We start from the raw sequence: 14,933 nt of genomic DNA, 5'->3' as shown, positions 1-14,933 counted from the left end.
TATATGAAGGAGCAGGATGTTGACTCGTCTATATGAAGGAGCAGGATGTTGACTCGTCTATATGAAGGAGCAGGACGTTGACTCGTCTATATGAAGGAGCAGGGTGTTGACTCGTCTATATGAAGGAGCAGGGTGTTGACTCGTCTATATGAAGGTCTATATGAAGGAGCAGGGTGTTGACTATATGAAGGAGCAGGATGTTGACTCATCTATATGAAGGAGCAGGATGTTGACTCGTCTATATGAAGGAGCAGGGTGTTGACTCGTCTATATGAAGGAGCAGGATGTTGACTCGTCTATATGAAGGTGCAGGATGTTGACTCGTCTATATGAAGGAGCAGGATGTTGACTCGTCTATATGAAGGAGCAGGATGCAGTAAAGTAGTTGCACATGAGAAGGCATGCTAAAACAAGGTGTTTTGCACAACCTCGAGTGTGCAATTACGGGTTACCAATTCAATAAAAACATATTTTTTGATAACTGTATTCGTAGGCTACTATTTCATCCCTCAACGGAAATGGATGCTGAAAGGTTTCTCAGATTAAACAGAAAACCAAGATGCCCATTTTTGCATCGTAGATGTGCCTGTGCTAAACAGGTTTCTTTGTATGGCTTAGAACACGTCTCAACCAATCACAATGCTTGTTTTGACCAACCCGTTGTAGAAATCTCCTTAGATGCTGATCTAGGGTTGAGTTGGTGGATTAGATGAGGATTGTTAAAAAGATCCCAGATCAGTGCCAACAGAACAGACAAATTCTTAGGATAAAAAAATCCTCCGCGCTCCATGGAGGTTCCTGTACAACACTGCCATCTATTGGTGGTAGGCTGGCATCACATCACCTCTCCAGAATGGTGTTCAGCTGGGAGAAAACATTTTGAAACAGAATGAGGTGCTACCTGTTCTTGCCCAATGAAAGCTAATTGGAGTTTGTCCAATAAGAAACGGTCATCTTCGGGTTTCCGCACTAGGCATCAGATTTCCTTTTGTGCAACGTTGTAAAAAGTTATGCTGCGATGCGCCCTAATAAAAAGGCACTAGGCACCCGATTGTCCAGTAGGAACCACTCCTCTGTGTCCATGTTGTTCTGTTCCAGTCTGACGTTGGCTGAGGCCACAAAGACCTTCCTGCTCTTCACTGTCACCTCTAACTCGCGGTCTTGCACGGACGACATGTCTCGGTACTCTATCTACAGACAGACGGAGAAGAACGACACTTTGTTATTCATTTTTACTTTTAAATATTTTAAATGTGTCTTTTTGCTTTTAGCAAAAGGTCAGAGATAGATTAGAAATGTAGCACAGGGAATGTCTGGCCATACTAACCACAAACGACTTACTTTCATCTGCACCACAGTGTCTACACTCCCACAGTGTCTACACTCCCACAGTGTCTACACTCCCACAGTGTCTACACTCCCAGTGTCTACACTTCCACAGTGTCTACACTCCCGTAGGGTCTACACTCCCACAGTGTCTACACTCCCAGTGTCTACACTCCCACAGTGTCTACACTCCCGTAGGGTCTACACTCCCACAGTGTCTACACTCCCACAGTGTCTCCCAATGTCTACACTCCCACAGTGTCTACACTCCCACAGTGTCTACACTCCCAGTGTCTACACTCCCACAGTGTCTACACTCCCACAGTGTCTACATGATTGATGTGATGAAGCCCATATACTCTGCCCCATGGCTCTCCAGTCTACAAGCCTTGTATTGCTTAATGAGAACAGTCCACAGCAGGCCTATTGTTGTAAATAACTCAAAACAGAGGCTGCAATTCTAGCTATTGAAAACATCAGACTAAAGTATGTTTGACTGTTTCATAATTGAAGCCATGTTGAGGCATAATTTTAGATAACGTGCTGCTCACACTGTTAAAGTGACAGTTGAATATTCCTTCTCCCCTTTTCTTACGGGCATACATACATTTTGAGTTTCTCAACAAGGAAACCTAACTTTATGTGTGGCACTGCGGTCCAAGACCCTACAGACCCTGGTTTGATCCCGGGCTGTATCACAACCCCGGCCGTGATCGGGAGTCCCATAGGGCGGTGCACAATTGGTCCAGCATCGTCCGGGTTTGGCCGGGGTAGGCCATCATGGTAAAAATAAGAATTAGTTCTTAACTGATTTGATTATTTAAAGAAAGGTAAAATAAATAACAATGTACCAGTTCATTGAAGGTAGGATTGTGGTTGTTACGGACCACCTTGGTCTTCCTCTTGGATCTTTTGAGGGGGTCTGGCTTCAGCCTGGTGACCACATAGGCATCTGGACACGACCCATTGGCCAACTTCTGATGTATTGGAGCAGAGAGACAAGTACAACAGTTAGTGGTGAAGAAGATAAAGAAGAAGGAGAAGAAGATGAAGATGGAGAAGAAGAAGATAAAGAAGGAGAAGAAGATAAAGAAGGAGAAGAAGATAAAGAGAGAGAAGAAGATAAAGAAGGAGAAGAAGAAGATAAAGAAGGAGAAGAAGTTAAAGAAGGAGAAGAAGAAGAAGATAAAGAAGGAGAAGAAGATAAAGAAGGAGAAGAAGTTAAAGAAGGAGAAGAAGAAGGAGATAAAGAAGGAGAAGAAGAAGATAAAGAAGGAGAAGAAGATGAAGAAGTTAAAGAAGGAGAAGAAGAAGGAGATAAAGAAGGAGAAGAATATGGAGAAGGAGAAGAAGATAAAGAAGGAGAAGAAGAAGAAGATAAAGAAAGAAGAAGATAAAGAAGGAGAAGATAAAGATAAAGAAGATAAAGAGGAGGAGAAGATAAAGGAGAAGAAGATGTAGGAGAAGAAGGAGATAAAGAAGGAGAAGAAGATAAAGAAGGAGAAGAAGAAGAATATGGAGAAGGAGAAGAAGATAAAGAAGGAGAAGAAGAAGATAAAAAAAGGAGAAGAAGATAAAGAAGAAGATGAAGAAGATAAAGAAGGAGAAGAAGGAGAAAGAAGGAGAAGAAGATAAAGGAGAAGAAGAAGGAGATAAAGAAGGAGAAGAAGATAAAGAAGGAGAAGATGAAGAAAATAAAGAAGGAGAAGAAGATAAAGAAGAAGAAGAAGAAGAAGAAGAGGAAGAAGAAGATAAAGGAGAAGATGGAGAAGAAGATAAAGAAGAAGAAGATGGAGAAGAAAATAAAGAAGGAGAAGAAGATAAATAAGGAGAAGAAGAAGATGGAGAAGAAGATAAAGAAGAAGATGGAGAAGAAGATAAATTAGGAGAAGAAGAAGATGGAGAAGAAGATGTGTTCTGTAGCTCAGTTGGTAGAGCATGGCGCTTGTAACGCCAGGGTAGTGGGTTCGATCCCCGGGACCACCCATACGTAGAATATATGCACACATGACTGTAAGTCGCTTTGGATAAAAGCGTCTGCTAAATGGCATATATTATATATTATTATATTATAAAGAAGGAGAAGAAGAAAATGGAGAAGAAGATAAAGAAGGAGAAGAAGATAAAGAAGGAGAGGAAGAAAATAAAGACGAAGAGGAAGATAAAGAAGAAGATGAAGATAAAGATAAAGAAGAAGTAAAGAACACGACTCACAATGTTCTTGAGGTGTTTGACCAGGACAGAGAGCTTGTGGTCGTTGTAGGAAATGTAGAGTTGAATCTGGGGTCCACCGTCTGCAACACAACAGATAAGATACGATACATAACATTTTCCTCTAGGGGTGCTCTTGAGACAAAAAGGTTCCCCAGCCTAAATGGACAGAACTATTGTCCAGAAACGTCCTCATTGAACACACAGCCCCCCTCATTTTAGGTAATCAATTGGTAGATTTCAAACATAAAGAAGTGTAACATTTCACATTTGAGTCATTTAGCATACGCTCTTCTCTAGAGTGACTTATAGGAGCAATTAGGGTTGAGTGCCTTGCTCAAGGGCACATCGGCAGATCTTGCAACTAGTCGGCTCGGGGATTCGAACCAGAAACCTTTTGGTTACTGGTTACTGGCTCAATGCTGGACTACCTGCCGCTCGTAAAGGAGTGGTGTTTAAAGAAACAGGACATTACCTCTGTCTGATTTCACAGAGTTGGGAGTCCTGGTCTTGGGTCCATCCAGAAACAAACAGCACACATACTCATTCTGTAGACGGCACAATTAAATATGCTTTAGACCACGGGTTCAGTTCATGGGATTCGAACTGTGGAGATCAAACAATGACAGTCTTTTCCGTGACTAGAATAAGAAGACGAAGACGAATAAGAAGAGGAGGAAGAAGAAGGAGAAGAAGAAGATGAAGAAGAGGAGGTAGATGAAGAAGAAGATGAAGAAGAAGATAAAGAAGAAGAAGAGGAGGAAGATGAAAAGAAGATAAAGAAGAAGAAGATGAAGAAGAGGAGGAAGATGAAGAAGATGAAGAAGAAGATAAAGAAGAAGATGAAGAAGAAGATAAAGAAGAAGATGAAGAAGATAAAGAAGAAGAAGAGGAGGAAGATGAAGAAGAAGATAAAGAAGAAGATGAAGAAGAAGATGAAGGAGAAGAGGAGGAAGAAGGAGGAGGAAGAAGATAAAGTAGAAGATGAAGAAGAAGCGGAGGAAGAAGGAGAGGAGGAAGAAGATAAAGTAGAAGATGAAGAAGAAGAAGAAGCGGAGGAAGAAGAAGAGGAGGAAGAAGGAGAGGAAGAAGAAGAGGAGGAAGAAGGAGAGGAGGAAGAAGAAGAGGAGGAAGAAGATGAAGAAGAAGAGGAGGAAGAAGATGAAGAAGAAGAAGAGGAGGAAGAAGGAGAGGAAGAAGAAGAGGAGGAAGAAGGAGAGGAGGAAGAAGAGGAGAAGGAGGACTAGAACGTACGCCTTTACATGGTCCTTCAAACAGTTCCTTCAGGTACTTATTCAGCAGGGACATTTTTCTGCCTGGAGTGAACGACATCTGGAACCATTTGGGGAATCTACCCCAATAAGGAAAAGAGAATGAATAAATAGGAATTCAATTTGAATGAATGTAATTCACATGAAATGGGACACACCTATGTGTGTCAAGGAGACGGTGTAACTCAACAGTATAGTAGCTCAGACTCACTGTGGGAGAGTAGACTCTATGAAGTGTTTCTTCAGCTCTTTGTGGATCAGCTCAAACTGGCCGAACGTCTTCTCGCTGATCAGATAGCCGTCTTCAATGGTCACCCTCAACTCGTACGTCTGAAATTACACATCGTCAAAAGTCTTCCCGGAGACACAATGAAGTATACACTTTAAACTGCCCCGGGAGCACTTTGACATTGACAGGAGTAATTATTTACATTTAAGTCATTTAGCAGACGCTCTTATCCAGAGCGACTTACAAATAAAAAATCACAAATTGATTACATATCATATCATATCATTGATCTCCCTCGTAATTACACTTGTAAAAGGGAATTTAGGAGTCACTGCATGAACATACTACACTTTGTAGAAAAAAAGGTTATTGGGCTGTCCTGATATTAGCACCCTTTATGGTTCCAGGTATAATTGGTTTTGGTTCCAGGTAGAACCCTTTTGGGTTCCACATACACGGACAACCGATATCCTACCCACCAGACAGACAACCCATCTCCTACCCACCAGACAGACAACCCATCTCCTACCCACCAGACAGACAACCCATCTCCTACCCACCAGACAGACAACCCATCTCCTACCCACCAGACAGACAACCCATGTCCTACCCACTGGACAGACAACCCATCTCCTACCCACCAGACAGACAACCCATCTCCTACCCACTGGACAGACAACCCATGTCCTACCCACTGGACAGACAACCCATCTCCTACCCACCAGACAGACAACCCATCTCCTACCCACTGGACAGACAACCCACCAGACAACCCATCTCCTACCCACCAGACAGACAACCCATCTCCTACCCACCGGACAGACAACCCATCGCCTACCCACCAGACAGACAACCCATCTCCTACCCACCAGACAACCCATCTCCTACCCACTGGACAGACAACCCATCGCCTACCCACCAGACAGACAACCCATCTCCTACCCACCAGACAGACAACCCATCTCCTACTCACCAGACAGACAACCCATCTCCTACCCATCAGACAACCCATCTCCTACCCACCAGACAGACAATCGATCTCCTACCCACCAGACAACCCATCTCCTACCCACTGGACAGACAACCCATCGCCTACCCACCAGACAGACAACCCATCTCCTACCCACCAGACAGACAACCCATCTCCTACTCACCAGACAGACAACCCATCTCCTACCCATCAGACAACCCATCTCCTACCCACCAGACAGACAATCGATCTCCTACCCACCAGACAGACAACCCATCTCCTACCCACCAGACAACCCATCGCCTACCCACTGGACAGACAACCCATCTCCTACCCACTGGACAAACAATCCACCAGACAGACAACCCATATCCTACCCACCAGACAGACAACCCATCCCCTACCCACCAGACAGACAACCCATCTCCTACCCACTGGACAGACAACCCATATCCTACCCACCAGACAGACAACCCATCTCCTACCCACCAGACAGACAACCCATCTCCTACCCACCAGACAGACAACCCATCTCCTACCCACCAGACAGACAACCCATCTCCTACCCACTGGACAGACAACCCATCTCCTACCCACCAGACAGAGAGGGGGAGAGGGTGTCTCTGGAAACAGCCTGGCTAGTATATCCAGTCTGTCTTTATAACAGAGGGGTGGAGAGGGTTGAGAGTGGGAGAGGGTTGAGAGTGGGAGAAGAGGAGAGTGGGAGAGGGTGGAGAGTGGGAGAGGGGGAAATGGTGGAGAGTGGGAGAGGTAGAGAGTGGGAGAGATAGAGAGTGGGAGAGGGTAGAGAGGTGGAGAGTGGGAGAGGTAGAGAGTGGGAGAGGTAGAGAGTGGGAGAGGGTGGAGAGGTAGAGAGTGGAGAGTGGGAGAGAGTGGGAGAGAGTGGGAGAGGGTAGAGAGTGGGAGAGAGTGGGAGAGAGTGGGAGAGGTAGAGAGTGGGAGAGGTAGAGAGTGGGAGAGGGTGGAGAGTGGGAGAGGTAGAGAGTGGGAGAGGGTGGAGAGTGGGAGAGGGTGGAGAGTGGGAGAGGTAGAGAGTGGGAGAGGGTGGAGAGTGGGAGAGGTAGAGAGTGGGAGAGGGTGGAGAGTGGGAGAGGTTGTCTCTGGAAAGAGACTGGCTAGTATATCCCATCTGTCTTTATAACAGATAGCTAGATGTAGTCAGCAGTCTGCCATTTCTCTCAATACTAATATGTGTAAACTTGCTGTTTCTATGGCATTTCATCATCTAGTTGAGAGTTTAGCACATGGCATAGGCCTAAGAGTTTATAAAGTCACGTTTTAAATTGACAGCTTAAAATGGCCATAGCAGTTAGGCCCAGTGAGGGAAAGGCTGTGTATCTGATAGGTGTAAAGGAGTCAGCAATCGTCTTGTTTGTCCATTTGGAGACACCGTAGCCAGTGTTCAGTTCCATAAAATATTCAGAATCAATCTAAGATAACTCAACTAAAGAAATGTTACACCTAACTAAGATGTTTGGCGCAGTATTTCTCAATGAAAAAATGTGCATGAAAACGAGTCGTCTCTCGTCGAATGACAACAAAGACTTTATGGAAGAATCCCTAATGTTGACCAATCACTGACGAAGGGGCAGAGACACTCACCACATCCTTGTCCTTCACTGGGGTCAGAGACACTCACCACATCCTTGTCCTTCACTGGGGTCAGAGACACTCACCACATCCTTGTCCTTCACAGGGGTCAGAGACACTCACCACATCCTTGTCCTTCACAGGGGTCAGAGACACTCACCACATCCTTGTCCTTCACTGGGGTCAGAGACACTCACCACATCCTTGTCCTTCACAGGGGTCAGAGACACTCACCACATCCTTGCCCTTCACTGGGGTCAGAGACACTCACCACATCCTTGTCCTTCACTGAGGTCAGAGACACTCACCACATCCTTGTCCTTCACAGGGGTCAGAGACACTCACCACATCCTTGTCCTTCACAGGGGGCAGTAACACTCACCACATCCTTGTCCTTCACTGGGGTCAGAGACACTCACCACATCCTTGCCCTTCACAGGGGTCAGAGACACTCACCACATCCTTGTCCTTCACTGGGGTCAGAGACACTCACCACATCCTTGCCCTTCACTGTGTACTTCTGTATGACAGCTTCCTGGATGTTGGTGTTGGGGGAGGTGTTCTGAGAAGGGCTGGGTGGCGCCAGCTTCTTCCCAGAGGACTGGACCATGGTGTGGATCAGGAAGTTGAGCTTGACCGGGAAACTGCCCATGCTCTCCTTGATCTTCCTGCAAGACGGAAGTACAAATCAAATCAAAGTTTATTTGTCACGTACGCCGAACACAACAGGTGTAGTAGACCTTGTGACATGCTGAATACAACAGGTGTAGGTAGACCTTGTGACATGCTGAATACAACAGGTGTAGGTAGACCTTGTGACATGCTGAATACAACAGGTGTAGGTAGACCTTGTGACATGCTGAATACAACAGGTGTAGTATACCTTACATGCTTACTTACAGGCTCTAACCAATAGTGCAAAAAAGGTATTAGGTGAACAATAGATAAGAAAAGAAATTAAACAACAGTAAAAAGACAGTGAAAAATAACATTAGGAAGGCTATATACAGATACAGTAGTGAGGCTATATACAGTAGAGAGGCTATATACAGATACAGTAGAGAGGCTATATACAGTAGAGAGGCTATATACAGTAGAGAGGCTATATACAGTAGAGAGGCTATATACAGTAGAGAGGTTATATACAGTAGAGAGGCTATAGACAGTAGAGAGGCTATATACAGTAGAGAGGCTATATACAGTAGTGAGGCTATATACAGTAGAGAGGCTATATACAGATACAGTAGTGAGGCTATATACAGTAGAGAGGCTATAGACAGTAGAGAGGCTATATACAGTAGAGAGGCTATAGACAGTAGAGAGGCTATAGACAGTAGAGAGGCTATAGACAGTAGAGAGGCTATAGACAGTAGATAGGCTATAGACAGTAGAGAGGCTATAGACAGTAGAGAGGTTATATACAGATACAGTAGAGAGGCTATATACAGTAGAGAGGCTATATACAGTAGTGAGGCTATATACAGTAGAGAGGCTATAGACAGTAGAGAGGCTATAGACAGTAGAGAGGCTATAGACAGTAGAGAGGTTATATACAGATACAGTAGAGAGGCTATATACAGATACAGTAGTGAGGCTATATACAGATACAGTAGTGAGGCTATATACAGATACAGTAGAGAGGCTATATACAGATACAGTAGTGAGGCTATATACAGATACAGTAGAGAGGCTATATACAGATACAGTAGTGAGGCTATATACAGTAGAGAGGCTATATACAGTAGAGAGGCTATAGACAGTAGAGAGGCTATAGACAGTAGAGAGGCTATAGACAGTAGAGAGGTCATATACAGATACAGTAGAGAGGCTATATACAGTAGAGAGGCTATATACAGTAGTGAGGCTATATACAGTAGAGAGGCTATAGACAGTAGAGAGGCTATAGACAGTAGAGAGGCTATAGACAGTAGAGAGGTTATATACAGATACAGTAGAGAGGCTATATACAGTAGAGAGGTTATATACAGTAGAGAGGTTATATACAGTAGAGAGGCTATATACAGATACAGTAGTGAGGCTATATACAGATACAGTAGAGAGGTTATATACAGTAGAGAGGTTATATACAGTAGAGAGGTTATATACAGATACAGTAGTGAGGCTATAGACAGTAGAGAGGTTATATACAGTTATACAGTAGTTATATACAGTAGAGAGGCTATATACAGTAGAGAGGTTATATACAGTAGAGAGGTTATATACAGTAGAGAGGCTATATACAGATACAGTAGTGAGGCTATATACAGATACAGTAGAGAGGTTATATACAGTAGAGAGGTTATATACAGTAGAGAGGTTATATACAGATACAGTAGTGAGGCTATAGACAGTAGAGAGGTTATATACAGTAGAGAGGTTATAGACAGTAGAGAGGTTATATACAGTAGTGAGGTTATATACAGTAGAGAGGTTATATACAGTAGAGAGGTTATATACAGATACAGTAGAGAGGCTATATACAGATACAGTAGTGAGGCTATATACAGATACAGTAGTGAGGTTATATACAGATACAGTAGAGAGGCTATATACAGATACAGTAGTGAGGCTATATACAGTAGAGAGGCTATATACAGTAGAGAGGCTATATACAGATACAGTAGTGAGGCTATATACAGTAGAGAGGCTATAGACAGTAGAGAGGCTATATACAGTAGAGAGGCTATATACAGATACAGTAGTGAGGCTATAGACAGTAGAGAGGTTATATACAGTAGAGAGGTTATATACAGTAGAGAGGCTATATACAGTAGTGAGGCTATATACAGTAGAGAGGTTATAGACAGTAGAGAGGTTATATAGACAGTAGAGAGGTTATATACAGATACAGAGAGGCTATATACAGTAGAGAGGTTATATACAGTAGAGAGGTTATATACAGTAGAGAGGCTATATACAGATACAGTAGTGAGGCTATATACAGATACAGTAGAGAGGTTATATACAGTAGAGAGGTTATATACAGTAGAGAGGTTATATACAGATACAGTAGTGAGGCTATAGACAGTAGAGAGGTTATATACAGTAGAGAGGTTATAGACAGTAGAGAGGTTATATACAGTAGAGAGGTTATATACAGTAGAGAGGTTATATACAGTAGAGAGGCTATATACAGTAGAGAGGCTATATACAGTAGAGAGGCTATAGACAGTAGAGAGGTTATATACAGTAGAGAGGTTATATACAGTAGAGAGGTTATATACAGTAGAGAGGTTATATACAGTAGAGAGGTTATATACAGTAGAGAGGTTATATACAGTAGAGAGGCTATATACAGATACAGTAGTGAGGCTATAGACAGTAGAGAGGTTATATACAGTAGAGAGGTTATATACAGCAGAGAGGCTATAGACAGTAGAGAGGTTATATACAGTAGAGAGGTTATATACAGTAGAGAGGTAGAGAGGCTATATACAGTAGAGAGGTTATAGACAGTAGAGAGGTTATATACAGTAGAGAGGCTATATACAGTAGAGAGGTTATATACAGTAGAGAGGTTATAGACAGTAGAGAGGCTATATACAGTAGAGAGGTTATATACAGTAGAGAGGTTATATACAGTAGAGAGGCTATATACAGTAGAGAGGCTATAGACAGTAGAGAGGTTATATACAGTAGAGAGGTTATATACAGTAGAGAGGCTATATACAGTAGAGAGGCTATATACAGTAGAGAGGCTATATACAGTAGAGAGGTTATATACAGTAGAGAGGCTATATACAGTAGAGAGGTTATATACAGTAGAGAGGTTATATACAGTAGAGAGGCTATATACAGTAGAGAGGCTATATACAGTAGAGAGGCTATATACAGTAGAGAGGCTATATACAGTAGAGAGGCTATATACAGTAGAGGTTATATACAGTAGAGAGGTTATATACAGTAGAGAGGCTATATACAGTAGAGAGGCTATATACAGTAGAGAGGTTATATACAGTAGAGAGGCTATAGACAGTAGAGAGATTATATACAGTAGAGAGGTTATAGACAGTAGAGAGGCTATAGACAGTAGAGAGGTTATATACAGTAGAGAGGTTATATACAGTAGAGAGGCTATATACAGTAGAGAGGCTATATACAGATACAGTAGTGAGGCTATAGACAGTAGAGAGGTTATATACAGTAGAGAGGTTATATACAGTAGAGAGGTAATATACAGATACAGTAGTGAGGCTATAGACAGTAGAGAGGTTATATACAGTAGAGAGGTTATATACAGTAGAGAGGCTATATACAGATACAGTAGTGAGGCTATAGACAGTAGAGAGGTTATATACAGTAGAGAGGTTATATACAGATACAGTAGTGAGGCTATAGACAGTAGAGAGGTTATATACAGTAGAGAGGTTATATACAGTAGAGAGGTTATATACAGTAGAGAGGCTATATACAGTAGAGAGGTTATAGACAGTAGAGAGGTTATATACAGTAGAGAGGTTATATACAGTAGAGAGGTTATAGACAGTAGAGAGGTTATATACAGTAGAGAGGTTATATACAGTAGAGAGGTTATATACAGTAGAGAGGCTATATACAGATACAGTAGTGAGGCTATAGACAGTAGAGAGGTTATATACAGTAGAGAGGTTATATACAGTAGAGAGGCTATATACAGTAGAGAGGTTATATACAGTAGAGAGGCTATATACAGTAGAGAGGTTATATACAGTAGAGAGGCTATATACAGTAGAGAGGTTATATACAGTAGAGAGGTTATATACAGTAGAGAGTCTATATACAGTAGAGAGGCTATATACAGTAGAGAGGCTATATACAGTAGAGAGGCTATATACAGTAGAGAGGTTATATACAGTAGAGAGGTTATATACAGTAGAGAGGCTATATACAGTAGAGAGGCTATATACAGTAGAGAGGCTATAGACAGTAGAGAGGTTATATACAGTAGAGAGGTTATAGACAGTAGAGAGGCTATAGACAGTAGAGAGGTTATATACAGTAGAGAGGTTATATACAGTAGAGAGGTTATATACAGTAGAGAGGCTATATACAGTAGTGAGGCTATATACAGTAGAGAGGCTATATACAGTAGAGAGGCTTTATACAGTAGAGAGGCTTTATACAGTAGAGAGGCTATATACAGTAGAGAGGTTATATACAGTAGAGAGGCTTTATACAGTAGAGAGGCTATATACAGTAGAGAGGCTACAGACAGTAGAGAGGCTATATACAGTAGAGAGGCTTTATACAGTAGAGAGGCTATAGACAGTAGAGAGGCTACAGACAGTAGAGAGGCTATATACAGTAGAGAGGCTACATACAGTAGAGAGGCTACAGACAGTAGAGAGGCTATAGACAGTAGAGAGGCTACAGACAGTAGAGAGGCTACATACAGTAGAGAGGCTACAGACAGTAGAGAGGCTATATACAGATACAGTAGTGAGGCTATATACAGTAGAGAGGCTATATACAGTAGAGAGGCTACATACAGTAGAGAGGCTTTATACAGTAGAGAGGCTATATACAGTAGAGAGGCTTTATACAGTAGAGAGGCTATATACAGTAGAGAGGCTACAGACAGTAGAGAGGCTATATACAGTAGAGAGGCTTTATACAGTAGAGAGGCTACAGACAGTAGAGAGGCTATATACAGTAGAGAAGCTATATACAGTAGAGAGGCTATATACAGTAGAGAGGCTATATACAGTAGAGAGGCTATATACAGTAGAGAGGCTACAGACAGTTGAGAGGCTATATACAGTAGAGAGGCTTTATACAGTAGAGAGGCTATAGACAGTAGAGAGGCTACAGACAGTAGAGAGGCTATATACAGATACAGTAGTGAGGCTATATACAGTAGAGAGGCTATATACAGTAGAGAGGCTACATACAGTAGAGAGACTACAGACAGTAGAGAGGCTACATACAGTAGAGAGACTACAGACAGTAGTGAGGCTATATACAGTAGAGAGGCTATATACAGTAGAGAGGCTATATACAGTAGAGAGGCTATATACAGTAGAGAGGCTTTATACAGTAGAGAGGCTATAGACAGTAGAGAGGCTACAGACAGTAGAGAGGCTATATACAGTAGAGAGGCTACAGACAGTAGAGAGGCTACAGACAGTAGAGAGGCTACAGACAGTAGAGAGGCTACATACAGTAGAGAGGCTACAGACAGTAGAGAGGCTATATACAGATACAGTAGTGAGGCTATATACAGTAGAGAGGCTATATACAGTAGAGAGGCTACATACAGTAGAGAGACTACAGACAGTAGAGAGGCTACATACAGTAGAGAGACTACAGACAGTAGTGAGGCTATATACAGTAGAGAGGCTATATACAGTAGAGAGGTTATATACAGTAGAGAGGTTATATACAGTAGAGAGGCTATAGACAGTAGAGAGGCTACAGACAGTAGAGAGGCTACATACAGTAGAGAGACTACAGACAGTAGTGAGGCTATATACAGTAGAGAGGTTATATACAGTAGAGAGGTTATATAAAGTAGAGAGGCTATAGACAGTAGAGAGGCTATAGACAGTAGAGAGGTTATATACAGTAGAGAGGCTATAGACAGTAGAGAGGCTATAGACAGTAGAGAGGTTATATACAGTAGAGAGGCTACATACAGTAGAGAGACTACAGACAGTAGTGAGGCTATATACAGTAGAGAGGCTATATACAGTAGAGAGGTTATATACAGTAGAGAGGTTATATACAGTAGAGAGGCTATAGACAGTAGAGAGGCTATAGACAGTAGAGAGGTTATATACAGTAGAGAGGTTATATACAGTAGAGAGGCTATATACAGTAGAGAGGCTATAGACAGTAGAGAGGTTATATACAGTAGAGAGGTTATATACAGTAGAGAGGTTATATACAGTCGAGAGGCTATAGACAGCAGAGAGATTATATACAGTAGAGAGGCTATATACAGTAGAGAGGCTATATACAGTAGAGAGGCTATAGACAGTAGAGAGGTTATATACAGTAGAGAGGTTATATACAGTAGAGAGGCTATAGACAGTAGAGAGGTTATATACAGTAGAGAGGTTATATACAGTAGAGAGGTTATATACAGTAGAGAGGCTATAGACAGTAGAGAGGTTATATACAGTAGAGAGGTTATATACAGTAGAGAGGTTATATACAGTAGAGAGGTTATATACAGTAGAGAGGTTATAGACAGTAGAGAGGCTATAGACAGTAGAGAGGCTATAGACAGTAGAGAGGTTATATACAGTAGAGAGGTTATATACAGTAGAGAGGCTATAGACAGTAGAGAGGCTATATACAGTAGAGAGGCTATATACAGTAGAGAGGCTATATA

The 14,933-nt window shown here is 42.2% G+C and overlaps 1 protein-coding gene across 3 annotated transcripts in view; it reads right to left on the bottom strand.

The window, feature by feature from the left end:
• Nucleotides 1-829: 829 nt before the first annotated feature.
• The window catches only part of pik3c2g (phosphatidylinositol-4-phosphate 3-kinase catalytic subunit type 2 gamma), a 56,475-nt gene continuing 42,371 nt past the window's right edge, over nucleotides 830-14,933 (bottom strand). For all 3 annotated transcript variants that reach the window (XM_046344362.1, XM_046344371.1, XM_046344382.1), the window contains 7 exons: nucleotides 8,112-8,286; nucleotides 5,020-5,138; nucleotides 4,792-4,888; nucleotides 4,013-4,085; nucleotides 3,541-3,620; nucleotides 2,178-2,303; nucleotides 830-1,191 (listed from right to left, as the gene is read on the bottom strand). In XM_046344362.1, coding sequence (XP_046200318.1) covers nucleotides 1,009-1,191; nucleotides 2,178-2,303; nucleotides 3,541-3,620; nucleotides 4,013-4,085; nucleotides 4,792-4,888; nucleotides 5,020-5,138; nucleotides 8,112-8,286 — 853 coding nt within the window. In that variant the 3' untranslated portion in view covers nucleotides 830-1,008. The remainder of the gene's footprint in view (nucleotides 1,192-2,177; nucleotides 2,304-3,540; nucleotides 3,621-4,012; nucleotides 4,086-4,791; nucleotides 4,889-5,019; nucleotides 5,139-8,111; nucleotides 8,287-14,933) is intronic.

The sequence above is a fragment of the Oncorhynchus gorbuscha genome, linkage group LG01, assembly GCF_021184085.1.
Source record: "Oncorhynchus gorbuscha isolate QuinsamMale2020 ecotype Even-year linkage group LG01, OgorEven_v1.0, whole genome shotgun sequence".
Taxonomy (NCBI): Eukaryota; Metazoa; Chordata; class Actinopteri; order Salmoniformes; family Salmonidae; genus Oncorhynchus; species Oncorhynchus gorbuscha.
Note: the sequence above shows the minus strand (reverse complement) of the source record. Positions and strands in the feature narration are given on the sequence as shown.